This window comes from Patiria miniata, unplaced genomic scaffold, assembly GCF_015706575.1.
Source record: "Patiria miniata isolate m_02_andy unplaced genomic scaffold, ASM1570657v1 HiC_scaffold_1, whole genome shotgun sequence".
Lineage (NCBI taxonomy): Eukaryota > Metazoa > Echinodermata > Asteroidea > Valvatida > Asterinidae > Patiria > Patiria miniata.
In genome coordinates, this window is record NW_024037047.1 from 24,329,976 (window position 1) to 24,347,932 (window position 17,957).

Consider the following 17,957-nt stretch of genomic DNA (forward strand, 5'->3'; position numbering starts at 1 on the left):
GTTAGGTTAATGCATTAGAAAGACCACACTAAGCTCTTCATACAGTGACACACTGTTTGACATTCTGACATGTGGGTAGAGGAGTTCAGTGCTCTAATCAATTTCCACTGTGTAAGACTTAAAGGGAAAATACAACATTTGCAAACTTCAAAAAACGAAATGACCAAATTATCACGATATACCTTACTGGATTGTTAGGGAATGACAGTCTAAAGCATCCTGTAAAACTGTGGCTCCTAATGTGTTGACATTTGCAAGAAAAATTGTATCTTCCCAACGCTGGTCGGCCGACCAGCGTTGGAGAAAACTGGCTTATTTTCAAAACTGCTCCTAATTTTTCATATTTAGTTATTCCGCATTTTCTTTGCAACTGATTACACACCTGTGAGAAGGGAAAAGCCTGCCAGACTGATTCTCTGACCTTGCAATTCTCCAAAGTCTACAAATTGCTCCGTTTCATCTTAAGTGGGGTCAGGGAACCAGACTACAAGAAAATGATTGGTTTTCTTGGTTTTTCCATCATCTACAAGCCCAAAAAGTAAAACAAGTCAGTTTAACGATACTTGCTATAACATTTTTTTTTTTTTAAAATCTATGTATTTCTGAAAATTGCAGCAAAAGCAAATGTTGTACATTCCCTTTAAGGTTCTGCAGCTTGAAGATGCTTTGGAAGTAATTAATAATCACATATATTAAGCCACGTTTGCATTACTTGGCTACGGCTGAATGTAACATACATGTCTGTGGGAAATGGCTGGAGCCGCTTTCCATAGGCGCATGTGTAATTCCTAGCCGTAGCCATGTCATTCGGACACGGCTTTTACTACTTACTAGCTTGCTGGAAACGCTGTCTGGCAACCTGCCTCAACCTCTGTACTTCAGTGCGTTTCAAATCATCTAGTCTGGCCCTCATCTTGTCTGAGACACCATCCATAATCTCCATGATCTTACCAGTCTGAAAAAGCAAACAAAGTGAGAATTTTTTTTTAAAAACATTTATGAGCAAAAAAATGATTTTTTTTTTTTTACACCTTTCATTGGTCAAGATCTCACTAAAGTGTTACACATTATTCCAACCAATGAGAACAAAGTACTACAATTGGAAGTTTTGGTCCCTTGAACAATACTGGCTTATTCAAAATGCAAGTTTAGGACACCCCTTATGGTTTGCAAGTTCCGCTCAGAAATCAAAACCCTGCCCTCTTTCCACAAAATTAAGGTAGCTGATATTCAACATGGCATCTTAGCGAACTGTTGTAGATGATTCCAAACAGATAAAGTGACTTTTCCCGATTGTATCATTGCCAAATGTTTAGGTATTAAGTCCCAAAACATAACAAGGTTATTGGAACAGTGTCCTAAACTACACAATTACCAAATGCAAGACATACTCGGACTTTACAACATTCTTGCACTCCAGCAGTGAAAACTACGACAAAACATCATTTATGGGTGTTGACAAAGAAAGGGCACAACTTGCTTTTTGCAGTGAAGTGATGATAACATTTACAACATGTCCAGTGTATATTATAACCTGAAAAAGGGTGTCATAAAAAAAGACATGAATCTCAACTTTCAGCGAGACTTTTTGCACGGAGGTGTCAACTGGACACTACAACACCATCACACACCAAAGTTTCCATCCGCCATTATAAACTGTAAATTAACTTGTAAAAATTCTTGGAGATGTGCTGATGGTGTTATCAGGAACTCTTGAATTCATTACCATAAAGAATTGAAATAAATAAGCCTAAAAACGTTAGAAACAGTGTAGCATTGGCAAATTCATTTTTCAATTAGACTCATTCGGTAAACAAATGGTAAAGGTTGGGTCATATATGAGCTTTTTTGCATGAAGGTTATGACCTTTGACCTACCTTGAGGTCATCCAGACTGAGTTCGTCCAGTTTCTGCTTCATGACCGGGTCATTCTCTAGCGTCTTCACCACCCTCCTTAGGTATTTGTCGTACGTCAGGCCAGTGTGCTAAACAAAGAAATCAAAGAAATTAATTTTTTTTAACACCGGACGAGACTTTTTATTTTACTTCGTTTAACTGCTCATCGGTAAAAAAAATGTTAGAGCCATTCATTTGTTCTCAGCTTTTGTTACAAAGGTTTTTTTCCACAAGTTATTAATTTTTTTGTGGAAGGGGGAGCATTTTTTTTTTTTCTGCAGCATGCATTGTATTTTAACCAATCACATCACGCACCCTAACATGAATAATTTATCACTCTGTGTGGATGAAAGACACCTTAGGTTCGCGTAGTGTTTTCCCTTCAATTAAGCCTATCACAACCAACAGAAATATTTAATGAAAATGGGCATGGGTTCAAACCACAGATCTTGCGATCCATACTTGGTACCCGGTAGTTCACTCCACTATCCACTAGGCCACTGTGGCAGCTCGACGAAAGCCGTTCTGCATGACTGAGTGATAGCAATATAGTGTGACGTCGTTGTTATTTTCTTATGAATAAACATCGAACTAGCTGAATAATCATGATCCATTGACGATGTGTGCTGCAAATAAAAACACTGCAGGGGGGCGGGGCTGGATCTAAAAAGGACTAGCCTTGTGTCCTCCGAGTCACTGATGACTGACTGACTCCCTCAGTATAATTTAACATCGTCTTCAACAGAGCATTTTGGGACAGGCTTGAATAAAGCGTAACCTTGTTAAACGGTTACCTTTTGTTCACAAAATGTTACAAAACGTATGTCCATGAAATTCAACACAGCCAGGGTTTCGTCTCAGTTACTATTCAAAACTAAGTATCACTTTACAGAATTTCACATTGATGATTAGAACACTCCCTCTCTGGCCAGCAAATTCAGCTATTGAACAGTTACGAATTCCTTCCAATTTGATACCATGCTTTGATGCTTTGACTGGAGGTGATTGATGCCAGCTGTACCTACCAGTCACCTCTTTTGTCTGTTGATAGAATTTGACTAGTCACAGTACAGTGGAACGTCGCTATACCGAACACCACTATACCGAACATTCGGCTATACCGAACATCATGTTTGGCTTCCGATGTTTGTGTACAAAACGTATGAAACATTGTTGTTGAAAAATGTCAACAGAAGAGCAACAAGTGGTTATTATTTCCCCAAGGAATAGAAGGGGAAAGCCACCCATGGCTGCAGGGAGTAAGCTCAAAAACTGTGTAAACATAATTCAATAGTCAGCACGTGTTCAAAGTCGTCTTTCAGTAGCTACAAGGGTATGCAGGGTGAAGTTCTGAAGGGCGCTATTTATTGAAAAGTGAGTACCGGAGCACCAGCAGCTTAAAATTTCTTTACCGAATGATATTAGGAACTACTTCTGTGGATCCCTTGATGTTCGTTATAGCGGCGTTCCACTGTACACAGATACGGTTTTTTTTTGGTCTGTATTGAAATGCACGGCAGGGGAATTGCAAGAAATGTTTGACTGTCTGTGACTGATCAAACAAAAGGAGGGTTGCTGCAAACTACATGCACATGTACAATGTACATGTATTATCAACGACTCATCATACCCCTTTTGGGGAAGGGCATGGAAGGAAGGGGGGGTGTTGGAATTACCTCCGAATCATCAACCTCCTCTTCATCTGAATCTTCTTTCTCTGGTAAAACAGGCGCTGATCGACACACGGCTAGCAATGCCAGCAGGCCTAGCACCAGAATCATCCATCGATCCATCAAGACTCAGTAGGCTGGTAAATGACAAGGCAGAGAGTAGGGTTGGGCGATTGCAGGTCACAAATGAAAAAAATCAATTCCAGTGGTAACAATTCAATTCTCAGAATGTCAAACAAGAAAAGTTTGCGGTAGCACCATGTGAATAAATCTCTTTTGTGAGTACATGCATGTGTGGTTCTGAAAAGAACTGGAGGGACTTTCACATTTCAAACAGTATCAAACATCAAACAACAATATCTGGGTAGAAGGTTTTCAAATTGACATACCAGTACATGTAACACAAAACAATTACAAGGGATACAAAGTTATGTGTTTTTTAAAGATTGATCAGCAGGCCATAACATTAAGGAAAAAAGGCAATTGATGTTTCATACCAGCAAAATTGTGATTAAAATTAAATAAACAAATGAAAACCAAATTGGCACAACTCAGCAATTTTAGGCTATGAATGCAGATTAACAACGTTTTTTTTTTTTTATCTTTAAAGGAAATGTACAACACTTGCTTTTGCTGCAATTTTTAGAAATAAATGGGTTTGGAGGATTAGTACATGTACATGTTCAATGTATGTAATTAGCAAACATTGACTTTTTCCACGTTTTGGGTTTGTGTTGGAAAAACTAAGAAAACCAATCATATTCTTGTACATGTAGTCTGGTTTCCTGACCCCACGATGATAGGGAGCAATTTATAGACTTTGGGGAATTGTAAGATCAGAGAATCAGTCTAGCAGGCTTGTACTTCTTCACAGGTGTGTAATCAATTGCAAAGACAGTGCAGATGAACTAAGTATGAACAATTAAGTTTTCTCCAATGACCAGCGTTTGAAAAATACATATTTTCTTGAAAATGTCAGCACACCAGGAGCCACAACTTTACAGGGTGCTTTAGACTGTCATTCCCTAACAATCTAGTAAGGTTTCTTTTGTGATAATTTGATCATTTAGTTTTTTTGATATTTGCAAAAGTTGTATATATTCCCTTTAAGTTTTAGGTTTTTTATCAAATAGTTCTTTTTATTTATGCCTGTAGATTTTATTTACTTCCTTTTAAAATCAGTGGTTTTGGAGGATTTTTTTTAAAAGGGAAATTAAGTCCTGAAAGAACCATTTGGTTGGTGGTCAGGTCCAAACAGCCAAAGATTGTGATGTTGAATACTATTACGTCAGGGAACCAGACACTTCCGTAACGATAGCAGTTGCAAGTCGCGTTACAGCTGCCATTACGATAGCCACGCATTTGGAAATACAGGAAATACAAACATCAAACAACAATATCTGGGTAGAAGGTTTTCAAATTGACATACCAGTACATGTAACACAAAATAATTACAAGGGATAGGCCCTACAAAGTTACGTTTTTTTTAAGGATTGATCAGCAGACCATAGCATTAAGGGAAAAAAGGCAATGTTTCATACCAGCAAATGTGTGATTAAAATTAAATAAACAAATGAAAACCAAATTGGCACAACTCAGCAAAAAAATTTTTTTAAGGGAATGCAAAACATTTGCTTTTGCTGCAATTTTGAGAAATAAATTGGTTTGGAGGATTAGTACATATATGTAATTAGCAAACATTGACTTTTTTCACGTTTTGGATTTGTAAATGCTGGAAAAACCAAGAAAACCAATCATATTCTTGTACATGTAGTCTGGTTTCCTGACCCCACTTAAGATGATACGGAGCAATTTATAGACTTTGGGGAATTGTAAGATCAGAGAATCAGTCTAGCAGGCTTGTACTTCTTCACGGGTGTGTAATCAATTGCAAAGAAAATGCAGACGAACTAAATATGTACAATTAAGTTTTCTCCAACGACCAGCGTTGGTAAAAATAAAAATTTTCTTGAAAATGTCAGCACACCAGGAGCCACAACTTTACAGGATGCTTTAGACTGTTATTCCCTAACAATCAATCTAGTAAGGTATTTTGTGATAATTTGATCATTTAGTTTTTTGACGCTTGCAAATGTTGTATCTTCCCTTTAAAAAATATACAATTTAGAAGAAGAGGTAGTATTTTGAAACCGTGTTTGTTAGTTTTAATCTTTTTTTTTCTTGTTTCAAGTTTAACATACTTGTACAATGACTAACAATAACTGAGGTTTATGCAAAAAAACTGTATTCAGGATATAGCATTGTTCCCCAGAATTCATTTGAGGAAGAATGTTGCATCCTGACGCCACTTTTTCATCATATCATCTCAATGGAGATCAGTCATTGCAAAAATGTGGAAAAGACATGAATCTGGGACTGAGAAACATTTCCAAATTGTCAGAAAATAATTTGAAATTCTTCTTGACTCCAGCTACATACTCTATGCCCCTAGACTTTATGCCCAGTGTGCCCACCCAAGATGTGGGGATTGTTCGACACGTTTTTGTACATGTGGAAGTGTGGCCTACATGTATGTTTACGGAGGTTGTCCAGTAAAATAGGCCACATTTATGGGGCTAGGGTCTAATTAACACACAGTGCACAATTCTGATTCTGAAACTAGCTTGAGTAACTCCAGCTTACAATGTACATGCTCATATTCATTCACATGTACATGTAGCGCTGGAGACATAACCTATTCGTTAGAGTGTGGTAGCAAGAGACCCTAAAAAAAAGGCACAAAAATGGTCCATTTTCACCTCTATAATCCCACCCCAGATTCCATGGACATACATGTGTACCTCACACCATTCAGCAGTCATTCACGAAGCTAATGATCGACTTGAAACGGTTTTTATGGACAAACCGCCAAAATTGTCAACAATTTTCACATTTTTTTTGGGGGGGGGGGTTCTGTTTCAAGTCGATCATTAGCTTCGTGAATGACTGCTGAATGGTGTGAGGTACACATGTATGTCCATGGAATCTGGGGTGGGATTATAGAGGTGAAAATGGACCATTTTTGTTTTGTAGAGGCCCTTTTTTTTAGGGTCTCTTGCTACCACACTCTAACGAATAGGTTATTTCTCCACTCCAGCGCTACATGTGAATGAATATGAGCACGTCAGCTGGAGTTACTCAAGTCAAGCTATTCTGAAACCTTTAATAAAACGAAATGGCTATCGTTACAGCAGCCGTTGTTTGGCGCCCTCTACGATACTTTATTGATACGCACGCAGGTATATAATTATTTGTTTCCACACGTTCTAGCAAGCAGTGCGACAGCTTAGTCAATAGAGGGTAGGATTTTGCACCGCAAGGTTGCGGGTTCGAATCTCAGTTTTGCACTCGAATTTTTTTCTTTTTCTAACCTGAGGCTTTGGAGGATTTTTTTTTTAAGATAGTGGATATTTTGCCGGAGGTAATGACGGCAAACTAACGTTTACTAAAGGTTTGCTGGGGGCAATCCATATCAACAGAGGGCGCTGTACTCTTTAAGATAGGGCTGAATTATAAGATGTATTAAATTCCCACCAAAGTTGTGTAGCACGTTTGGTGTAGTGGTTAAGCAAAGGCTCTAGTATTAAGCGGGATGACTCGGGTTCGATTCCGACCACAGCACATTTTTAAGTTTTTTTTTCTCATCCCCAAATAAATAAGAATATTCTTCTTTTATTATTTTAACATGTCTCAAACATTGTTTTGCAGAGTAGGCCCCTATCATGCCTATTACATTTTCTTTTTCAGATTTGTGGCTCTGGAGGATTTTTTTTAAAAGGGAAATAAAATCCGAAATTATAAAATGGTCTGAATCCCATCTTGTGAATACGAGGTTACATTTACTTACAACAATAATTTTGGCATGGAACCAGACTAAAATTTGTCACCGGAAAATGTTTAAGTAAAAAAAAATAGTAACTGCACATGTTCAGTGCATATCCGGCAAACTAACGTTTACTAAAGGTTTGCCGTCTCCGGCAAAATATACACTGCCTTTTTTAAAACTTAATTAACATGATTAAAGGGAATTAAAGTCCGAATTTCATAACGTTCAAATTCACTTTTTCCTTCTAATTTTATATTTTCTTGTCATGTTTTTATAAAAGTTGCAGTCTACCATAACGACAGAAAATGGGTTACGGCTGCCGTAACAATAGCCACTGCGTAATAAAATAGTTTAAACAAACGACAACACCCTGGCCTCATTGGACGAAAAATTACAAGTAGAAACGTGAGATACTCACCAGTGTGAATTTAGCTAATTAAATGCTCAAAACTCTGCTTGTTTCTATCGAGAAGCACGTAGCTCAGCTAAATGTAAAAGATGTGAATTTTTGGTGGTATTTCACAACATATTGGCTATGCGTTGGCTAAGGCGACGTGTCACACCAGATTCACACACCGACAAATAGGCTTGGTGTCCATTTCCAACCATGAGAAGAATACACAACAAGAATTGGGTACCAGTCTGTTCCTGGACAACGGCTTTGATAATATCGCCCTCTTGTGACCCCTCTATTGCAACTTTGTGAAATCTGGGCGTCTTTGGACGGTTGGGTGGGGGTACTTTTCAACGCTGATCGATTTTACATTTAAGTTTCAATAAAGGGATCCTAAGGGATCCAGTCAGCTCATTTCTAGAATTTCACTTCAATTACTCCATCCCCCGAACACAGACTTTGATTAAATGCGGAACCCCCAACATATAGGGCTGGATAATACCCGTAAACGTACGTGGCGTCAATAGCCACGTTCACGGGTTTGAGAGATATAGCTCACATGGAGGAAGGAAATAACTCAGTTCCTCCATGGTTGGTAGAACCATGGAGAAATAGAACGCTGCATGGAACGGCAATCCGGAGGTCACAGGTTCAAGCCCCGCTCCAGTCAATTTCTTTGTTCAACAACTTTAAACTGATTTAATTTTCAATAAAATAAAATATCAGGGGCGTATAGCACGGTCATTTTGATTGGCGGGGGGGGGGGGGGGGGATATTTTGTTTTTGAAAAGGGCACTTGCACATCCGTGGTGAAATGTAGACACATTTTTTTTCTCCGGGAACTTGGCCTCCGTAAAATCAAAAAGCGGGAGGGGGGGGGGGCTGTTTGAACACTAATGGACAATATATGGTGCGATACATGGGTGAAATTCTTAAAAAGGCACTCGGAACGGCCGATGTCACAAAAAGGCCACAACTTCTTTTTAAAACGGGAAAGTTGTTCAGAAAAAAAGGCACTAAAAAGGCACTCTTTACAAAATATTGGGGGTAAATGCTGGTGAAAAGGGGCATTTGAATTGAGAAGGGCGGTCTTTACAATTTTTTTTGGGGGGGGATACCCCCCCCCCCCCCCCCGGCTACGCCTATGCATTTGTAGATTTAATCCTCGAACTTTGAAAGAAAGCAAAATCATGTCATAGTTACGCTCAAGAATGGAAAAAAAAAACCTTTCAATAAACTTGTGTACGTGTTTAACGTTTAAGGAGATTCATGAAATAGCTTGGAAAGGATTATTGCATACTTTCATGACAAATGTATGGCCCAGGCAGAACTAAATACAAACATACTTAAACTACAATAAAGCTTATAAAATACAAAAGACAAAATATAACGCGGTGAATATTGTTTGTTTTATTTCTACGATTATCTATATATCTATATTATCTATATATTATCTACGATTATCACACAACTTTTAGTAAAATGAACAAAATGATTTGGAAATAGTGGGTATTTTTCTTTAAAATTTTGATTTTTATAATAGCCAGCTTTTAAATCATTTTTTTTTGGGGGGGGGGGGGTCCTGAATTCGGCTAATCTGCATCGGTAAGTGTATTGGTTACAATGTGCCTATCAAATGTGTTTTTTTTTATTTCACCCTCCAGGCCATGGGCCAAAATCTGTATCAGGTCTAGAAGTTGAGGTTCGTCTTAACTTTTTGGTGTCAGCTTGCAATAAGGTCAACTCTACTCATTCGATAGTGCTGAATCTGAATCTGGTAGTTCACATTGGTCAGAATTACACATTAACGTCATGACGACATTTCTTCCTCATTATTTTGCCCGTTTTTGGTGAATAATAGTATTTTTGCCATTTACTTCTACATCTACATGTATATTTCAAGTTCAAATGCTTTCAAATTGGACACAACAGATAAATAGGATGTCGGCATGAAACATAAGTCATTATTTAATGCGCAACACAGTGCTTAAACTTTCTTTGTAGAATCGATCCTTTCAAACATGAGCATGAGAATGATGAGATGCGTTATAAGGATATACATTCTTAGTCGTACCCTTTACAACACAAATCAATCACAAGTAAATCACAAATCATTCAGTTTCAAGTAAATGAGTGACACACTATTATTTTCTCCATTTCTTTACCCAGAATACATGTATTTGGGGGCGTAAAACTGGGCTTTCCGGAATCCAAATCGAAAAGGCATCGCGCAATCTTGAAAAAAAAATCGTACGTTACTTGACGTATGTGTAGGAGATAACGCGTGAGCAGATATGGGTCGCGCAGACTTATAAGTACACGCGCAGTACGCTCTGTTTAGCGAGTCAGCGTCGCCGTTTACATATTCCCAACGGCCAGGGGTTGATGGAGGAACGCTCACGCGCCCATGGAGGCGAGGCTGGTACGCAATGGCAGCGATGCATCGCGATCGCCCTCATGTGGTACAGTTACATCGGGAAAAAGTCCCCTTTATTTCTAATTTGTGCAAACGAAAATATTAATTAACATGTTCCTAACTACTTATAACCGAGAAATTAAGTTGCCATTTAAAAGTTACTACATGTACATGTAACTTACTGTACGTTACGGGCTTTGGCTCACGGCCAGGCTCCCCCAGGGCTGCCCCTACCAAGATGTGGGGATTGAATGGGTATAGGCCCTACATGTACATGTACATGGTGGAAACAATTGATAGTCGGAGAAGTCTTAGACCAGGGTAGGCTACCACTACTTTGCCGCTGGTGGCCCGCTAGCCAAATGCTAGTCAAAACAGCGGCGGGCTAGTCAAACTATTCCTTAAGTAGCCCGGCTGGCGAGTCAACAAAATTATTGGGATACGGCAAAGATGAACGGACAGGATGAAAAATTAATCATTAAATTCAGAAAGAAAACCCCATCAATTTGTGTCTGATTTTATCAACTGTTTTAAAAGGTTAAATTATTAGTTTATTAAACACACCGACAAAATTGCCTCAGAATTGAGCCTGAAAATACGTCCGTTTCAGTAGCCCGGCCGGCCAGTGAACAAAATAGTTAAGGTCGAACCCTGGAGAAGTATAAGTAAACATGAACTTGAACAAGTGAATATTTACATCAATTAATACATCACTCGTGCCAGATCAGAAACTACATAAACTAAAATCATGCAGAAACAAGGTTTTATTTACACGGTACTTTCAGTAGTCTTCACAATCCAAATTTGAGACGTTTAAGCATAAATTTGCCAATAGGACTATATATTTCAAAAACACTGACAGAATTCCATTTATATTTCTAACAGGAGTAACTGTTCATACTGCCCGGCAACCAAGATGTCGACTTTCATCCCAAAAAAAATCCTTTTCCAAATTGCTACTTTTCTAGCACTGCAAAAGGTATTCACTTTTGAATGAGACATTGACTGAAAAACATCGCCCCGTGTTTAGGAGAGAATTCTTACTTTACAGACCGAATTCTTGGCTGCCCGACAATAACTCCGTTCTCGCAGGAGGCTGTCTGATTCACGCCCCGCAATCAGTATCGATAACATACGGACTGAGAACCAGTCCTTTAATTTGCTTTTGAAAGTTTGAAAGGTTGTCGTTATACATGTGTAGCTCTAGAGTAGAGGTTTGGGTACAGCCTACAATGTATAACCTTTATTCTTTCGGAAGCAACCACTCTACAGCTCTGCAACCTGGAGGTGGTGACGTGAGGCTCCTTACATTCCATCGATGCTGAAACGGAACAAACTTGTTCAGTTCCTTCTGGAAGTCACGCATTTGCATGCCCTGACACTTCTTCACACTCTCAAACGACGGTACATCCTGGAGTGCCGGTATGTCAAACCCTCCTGCCATGATTTCTGCACGGAGATACCGGAGAAAGTGAGAGGTAGTGTTGTGATAATCAAAGATCTTGTTTTGTATTTGTGCTGGTGTTAGAGCCGGGAAGTCCTGGATGCAATCCAAAACTAATTTCCGACGTTGGGGTTCTGGAAGTGTCTTTCCCGGGTAAGCGTCGGGAACATTGAGATAGAAATACATAATCTCTGTGACAACGACAGAGTAGCTGTTGCTGGATTTGAGCAGTGGCTTAAAAATCTGCAGGAGTTTAGCAAAGCAAATATAGTCGGCAAGGTTGGAGGTGAAGATGCGGTCATAGTTGGGCATTTGCAGGGATTGGTGATGTCTAGGAAAGTCCAGGCAGCTGGTCAAAGAAACACGAATGAGGAGCCTTCCCTCATGGATGAAACTCTTGAATTTCTGCATGAGGTTTGTGACGTACTTGTGGTACATCACCATCCAAGAGGAGTGGGATCCAGAGGTGTGCTCTTTAACTCTCAAGCAGTCCCATACTGCGAAGGGCGTCTTTCTTGGACTCATGAGGTACCTGTACACGAACAAGTCGTAATCGTGTAATAATACAGAAGGTTGTAGTTGTGGACTACCAAATTGTGCTGTGAACTTGCTTGCCTCTATGGCAGTAAGTGTAGGGTTGTCGAATGGTATGTCTCTTTGATTTGCCTCACAGGGTAGGAACAGACCATGTTCAAACCACTTCTCCATCTGTTTTCTATCATTTGCATTTAGACACGCTAAATATTTTGAGCGGCTGCCTTTTATAGCTTGGTCGCTGTTTTCAAACATGTCCTTTCTTTGTTGTGCCAGATTGATAGCGGCTCGATTGTCTCTTCGACATTCCAGTGATTGCCATCCTTTCCAAACCTGGCGTAGATACCCAAGTTCTTCATCCAGGACACTCACCAGTCCTTTGGTGGCATCGTGGAGTTGCCGAGCACTCATCCGAATGAGTTCAGCCAAGCTTGTCTTGATCAAGTCGTACTCTCTCTTGGAAATATGGAGTGAGTACCAGATGGTGGTCAAACTGGAAGCGATGTCTTCAGTTTCTGCAAAGCGGACCAACATGAAGAGAAACAGCACGTTCCTTGCCATCACAAATAGATCCAAATCATTCAGAGTCACGTGCAGTTTTCCCTGGTACTTGTTAGGCAGGGAAGCAGCCGTGAGTACTGTGTTGCATAGGTCTCCGCAACCAGCAGATAAGACATGATAGTCCCTACCAAGCTGTTTTTTTCCAACACTCTTTCCGGACCATTCATTGTTTTCAAGTTGAAGGAAGTCTACCGCCATGGTGTTCCCAAAGTATTCGGGAAAATCGTCATACCCATGTCTTTTCAATCTGCTAAGATTCGACGAGATTTGCTTGATGGATGCCAGAATTTCTCGACACGTTTTCTTGTGCGCTGGAAAGTCACGCCGTTGGCAGTCTGCATTGCAGTACCATGCACTGTTGCATGCTGAACACTGCAGAAACAGAACAAAACAAAATCGATCTGCATTTGGTGTGGATCATATTTGCTGGATCCCGTACACTGTAAATATGTTGGGCAAATAATTTGTTGGGCAAAGTATAAACAACGCAATAGGCAATTTTGTCCAAAAGTTGAACGTGTTAACTATTCGTCCATTGTTGGTTGATTAATCAACCCATTTTGCCCAACTCCTTATACAGTGTAGGACTTCTACTACATGTAATACTAGGCGCGGTTCTACAGGGGGGGGGGGTTCAGAGGCTTTTAAAAGTGTCCAGAGAAAATAACCGGTCTACATTTCAGCATGCCTTCCTGCAAACATTTCTGGATGCACCCTGCTATAAAGCCCCCCCCCCCCCCAAAAAAAGGCTCTACAACCTTACCTGACTAGTACATGTACATATATATCGTCGCTTTGCTCACGAAGTGACAAAAACCTCGAAAATCGATAATTATTCGATTTTGAGTTTTACTAGCCATTTTATTATAGTTGTCTCAAGGAACAATTTGACCAAGTTTCAAGGCAAAATATTGTTGACTTTCTTAATTATTGTAAACAAACAATTGACAAAAAGCCTGAAATCGGTGATTTTCATTTTTACGAAGTGTAAAAAAGTGTAAAATGTTCTCACGAAGTGACAAAAAGTCACCTCGTGGGCAGGGCCGGAGGAATTATACATTTGACTACACGCGGCAGGATGGGAGCATACACGCGCGCGAACGATGTTGAAAAAGAACAGACGCGCGCGCTCAACTGTCGTGACGCGCAAAAGTAACAAGTTGTTGCGTCGAAAAAAGTACAAATAAGTAAAGCCTCCACGATTCATGATCCCACGAAGTGACAAAAACTGTGTACAAAGTAATTGGCAAAATATGGGAGCCAAAGTATTGATGTTCTCACGAAGTGCAAAAAAGTTTTGTTAATGAATAACTGTTTAATTACGAACTATTTTTAACAAACAACTATGAATTAACCAAGAGCAAATCATATCCTATCTGACAATGCAAAAAAATCTGAATTCTGTTACTGCAAAGTGGTCGAAAATGTCTTTTGAAAAAAATGAATAACTTCAAATGCCATTATCTCAGAATGAACTTTTGTCAAATTTTGAGGTTTTTGTCACTTTGTGAGCAAAGCGACGATATGTGACCGACTGACTGATGCAAATAGTGACTGACCGCTGACAGACTGACTCCCTGAGTCACCGACTGACTCCCCTACTGAGTCACTGGCTGACTGACCGACTCCCCGACTGACTCCCCGACTGACTAACTGACCAACCGACCGTCCGTCCGTCCGTCCGGGCGGACAACCGACCGACTGACCAACCAACGTGACCGACTGCCCGACTGACTAACTGACTGTATGACCGACATGCCCGCCCACCCAAACAGGGCCGCTGTGTCAAATAACGACGTACCATCCGTGTTTTCCCAAGTGTGCTGCAAGAACTGCACTTCTTCTCCCCGAACATTTCGCACTCCATGGCGCTGTGTCTGACGTTGTCCCTGTCTCGACACTGTGTGCAGCAATACACGGCCATCGGGCATCGGTCGCAAGGCGCGGTGTCCTCTGGGAGAATTTTCTCACAACACCAGCAACGCCCAGGCTGTACATCCATGGTGATTTCACGTGTACTGGTCACTGCAACAACAATGAACAAAGATCATGATAAACGAGTCAACCATTTATACACTGTTGAATGGAAATTTTCATATTTTAACAAGATCTATAAGTATTTGTATTGTTTTTATAGATATTATTCTTTGCTGGCATACCAGAGCACGAAACAGTATATTTTTGCACGTGCATACACCCAGTGCCACCCAAAACATTACGCAGTTTTTATGCTTTCATTCAAGCTGTATCTGTCAACACATGATGCAGATACCGGTACATTTTAAATGTATCTTCAGTTAAAGGGAAAATACAACATTTGCAAACATCAAAAAATAAAACTGCCAAATCATTTTGAAATACCTTGCTGGACTGTTAGTGAATGACAGTGTAAAGCATCCTGTAAAATCATGGCACCTGGTAAACTGTCATTTTCAAGAAAAATGGTATTTTTGTATCAATTTCCAACGCTGATCGGCCAATCAGCGTTGGAAATAGCCCGACTGCGTCTGGCCGTACAGTACTATCGCAAGCTCTGTAGTACGGCCAGACGCTGAATGCTTCCCAAAAGACTGAATTTTTTTGGCCGCTGATGTAGCGATTTTGCTACATCTTTTGATCGAGATTATCTTTTCATCCAGGACAAAAATTTCCACAGTTAAGGTTCTTAGTCGTAGAGCTACTCGTACCTTTTCGAAAAAACGTTCTTTGGTCTCAATATTTTCATCCATCTGGCCAAATAACGACTTTCAGTGATCATCTTCCACAAATATCGTCCCGAAAATGCTCCCCCATGCGATTTCAAAATGGCGGCCGCGCTGTAACTCATGAATATGCATGAAAAGTCTGTGACGTATGACCTCGTGTTTTTGGACGTGCGTGCGGCGGCGCCGTACGTACATATGTACATGTACATTACTTGTAGACAACAGCCCAGTACGTGCATGCACACCGCCGCGCGGACGTAAGTGTGCATGCACGTACTGGGCTGTTGTCTACAAGTAATGTACATGTACATATGTACGTACGGCGCCGCCGCACGCACGTCCAAAAACACGAGGTCATACGTCACAGACTTTTCATGCATATTCATGAGTTACAGCGCGGCCGCCATTTTGAAATCGCATGGGGGAGCATTTTCGGGACGATATTTGTGGAAGATGATCACTGAAAGTCGTTATTTGGCCAGATGGATGAAAATATTGAGACCAAAGAACGTTTTTTCGAAAAGGTACGAGTTGCTCTACGACTAAGAACCTTAACTGTGGAAATTTTTGTCCTGGATGAAAAGATAATCTCGATCAAAAGATGTAGCAAAATCGCTACATCAGCGGCCAAAAAAATTCAGTCTTTTGGGAAGCATTCAGCGTCTGGCCGTACTACAGAGCTTGCGATAGTACTGTACGGCCAGACGCAGTCGGGCTACGTTGGAAACAACTGGCTTTTTTTTCAAATACTGCCATTTACTGGCCCCAATTGACCATCGCACTTGTTTGCAATCGATTACAAACCTAGTATGAACGGGAACAAGCCAGCTAGACTGGTTCCCTGACCTTACAATTCCCCAATGTATGTAAACTGCTCTGTTTCTTCTTATATAGAGTCAGGGAACCAGACTACAGTAAAATGATCGTTTTTCTTGGTTTTTATAGCATTTTCGAACCAAAAACCTCAAAAAAGTCAGTGTAACCATGGAGGAATGTTCTTTTTCCTCCATGGTGTAACTATATTTGCTATAGGCCTATATTTCTAACCCCCCAATTACAGCAAAAGCAAATGATGTATATTCCCTTTAATATCTGATAATTCACTCACCTTTTATACGAGAAAAGTCTGTAGGCTTATTTGTTGTTCTTTTCCGTGGTGTCTGGGCTGCAAAAGGAACTGTCTGGCTGGCTCTGATAAACCTAATTTAATTTGCAAATTGCTGTATCATCCTATATTGCACAATATCGTCGTATTGCACAATCATCGCATTGCACATCCTGGGAATTTCCCCCACCCAAGCAGAAAATCAAAGCCCTGCATGACCCGACGACCTTCACAGCCGTACTAGCACTGCGTAGACCGGACGTTCGCAACCTCGTCCCCAGTGCTTACTTTATTTCCAACTGCGATTCCAAGAGAGCAGGTAGTGATGGGCGCGTACTGTTCGACACCCTGGGGACGAGGTTGGGACGTTCGTAACCTTTGTGCAGCTAGCTCATCTGGCGCATCATCATGGCGCCGGCGTAAAAAATGCCCGATTGAGAACTGACTATTCGCGAACGGGTTAAGCTACCCGTCCTTTTTCGCTCGTACCCCCCCCCCCCCCCCGTTCAGGCAGGGCGGGGGGTACGAGCGAACCCGTCCTTTTATGAGCCGAAGAGTCTAAGTAGTAACTAAACTTCCATAGACACTAATGGTAAATGCTCCCACTTCAGAAATTCGGGAAAAATACTCGCAACTCTCCAAGGTGTTCGAGACACTCATCAAATTAAAGCCTATTTCATCAGCTTTCATTTTCTTCTCAATTTAAGGGGGGTTAACTGATGACTTTTAGGAGAAATTTCCATCCGAGGATGATCACCCAAGAAAATAGTCCTGAAGCCCATCGCCCAGTGGCGTAGCCAGGAATTTTTCAGTGGGTGGGGGGGGGGGGGGGGGGGGGCTGGAACATTTCATGGGGGGGGGGGGGCGTCATGTACATCAATGATAATTGTTTTATAAACTCAAAATCTCAGTGGGGGGGGGGGGGGGCGACGGGGGAGGGGAACAAGGTTTCATTGGTGGGGGGGGGGGGAGCTGTCGCCCCCACGGCCCCCCCCCCCCCCCTGTGGCTACGCCACTGCCATTGCCATGTTGAAAAATGATGCCTACATTCCATTGCAAAATAGAGCGCTTCTGCCCCAGAAATTCATCCAAATTGAACGAACTACAAGCTCACAGTCCTGTGCACGGCTTCCACCCATATTTTTTTTTACAAACCCTCAAGTTCATGGCCCACAGCATGCTCAAATACATTTTCACGCTCGAATGTTAAACGTGAATGACTTGATGTATGTTAGAGGGCGCTATTTTTATTGGCTTTGGATAGCCCCCTCAAATCCCTCAAAAAAGTTGAATAAACAGCTTATTTTGGCACGAAACTGGACAGAAAAAAGGTCCCAACTTGGAGGATGTTGCCAAGCAACCATTCCATCGACTGGGCATGTAAAACCAGGCAGCTATATAAGTGT

The 17,957-nt window shown here is 40.9% G+C and overlaps 2 protein-coding genes across 5 annotated transcripts in view; both read right to left on the bottom strand.

Annotated features, from left to right (window-relative positions):
- The window catches only part of LOC119726352 (nucleobindin-2-like), a 35,945-nt gene extending 27,933 nt beyond the window's left edge, over positions 1 to 8,012 (bottom strand). Inside the window, exons 1-4 of one of the 4 annotated variants that reach the window (XM_038198019.1) lie at positions 7,811 to 8,012; positions 3,573 to 3,703; positions 1,878 to 1,985; positions 832 to 955 (exon numbers count right to left, since the gene is read on the bottom strand). In XM_038198019.1, coding sequence (XP_038053947.1) covers positions 832 to 955; positions 1,878 to 1,985; positions 3,573 to 3,689 — 349 coding nt within the window. In that variant the 5' untranslated portion in view covers positions 3,690 to 3,703; positions 7,811 to 8,012. The remainder of the gene's footprint in view (positions 1 to 831; positions 956 to 1,877; positions 1,986 to 3,572; positions 3,704 to 7,810) is intronic. The other 3 variants (XM_038198030.1, XM_038198011.1, XM_038198022.1) reach the window with 3 other exon arrangements.
- A 2,616-nt stretch (positions 8,013 to 10,628) lies between these two features.
- On the bottom strand, positions 10,629 to 16,782 carry LOC119726381. Its single transcript, XM_038198039.1, has 3 exons — positions 16,555 to 16,782; positions 14,543 to 14,766; positions 10,629 to 13,113 (listed from the first exon to the last, which is right to left on the bottom strand). The coding sequence occupies exons 2-3, from the start codon at positions 14,741 to 14,743 to the stop codon at positions 11,446 to 11,448; spliced, it is 1,869 nt and encodes a 622-aa protein (XP_038053967.1). The 5' UTR covers positions 14,744 to 14,766; positions 16,555 to 16,782; the 3' UTR covers positions 10,629 to 11,445.
- Between the last annotated feature and the right edge of the window lie 1,175 nt (positions 16,783 to 17,957).

What these genes read in the sequence shown, in the direction of transcription:
- LOC119726381 (XM_038198039.1), bottom strand. Translation starts at nt 14,743, where the DNA reads ATGGATGTACAGCCTGGGCGTTGCTGGTGTTGTGAGAAAATTCTCCCA. An exon ending in CACTTGGGAAAACACGGATG is followed by an intron (nt 13,114 to 14,542) that starts GTACGTCGTTAT and finishes CTGTTTCTGCAG; the next exon opens with TGTTCAGCATGCAACAGTGC.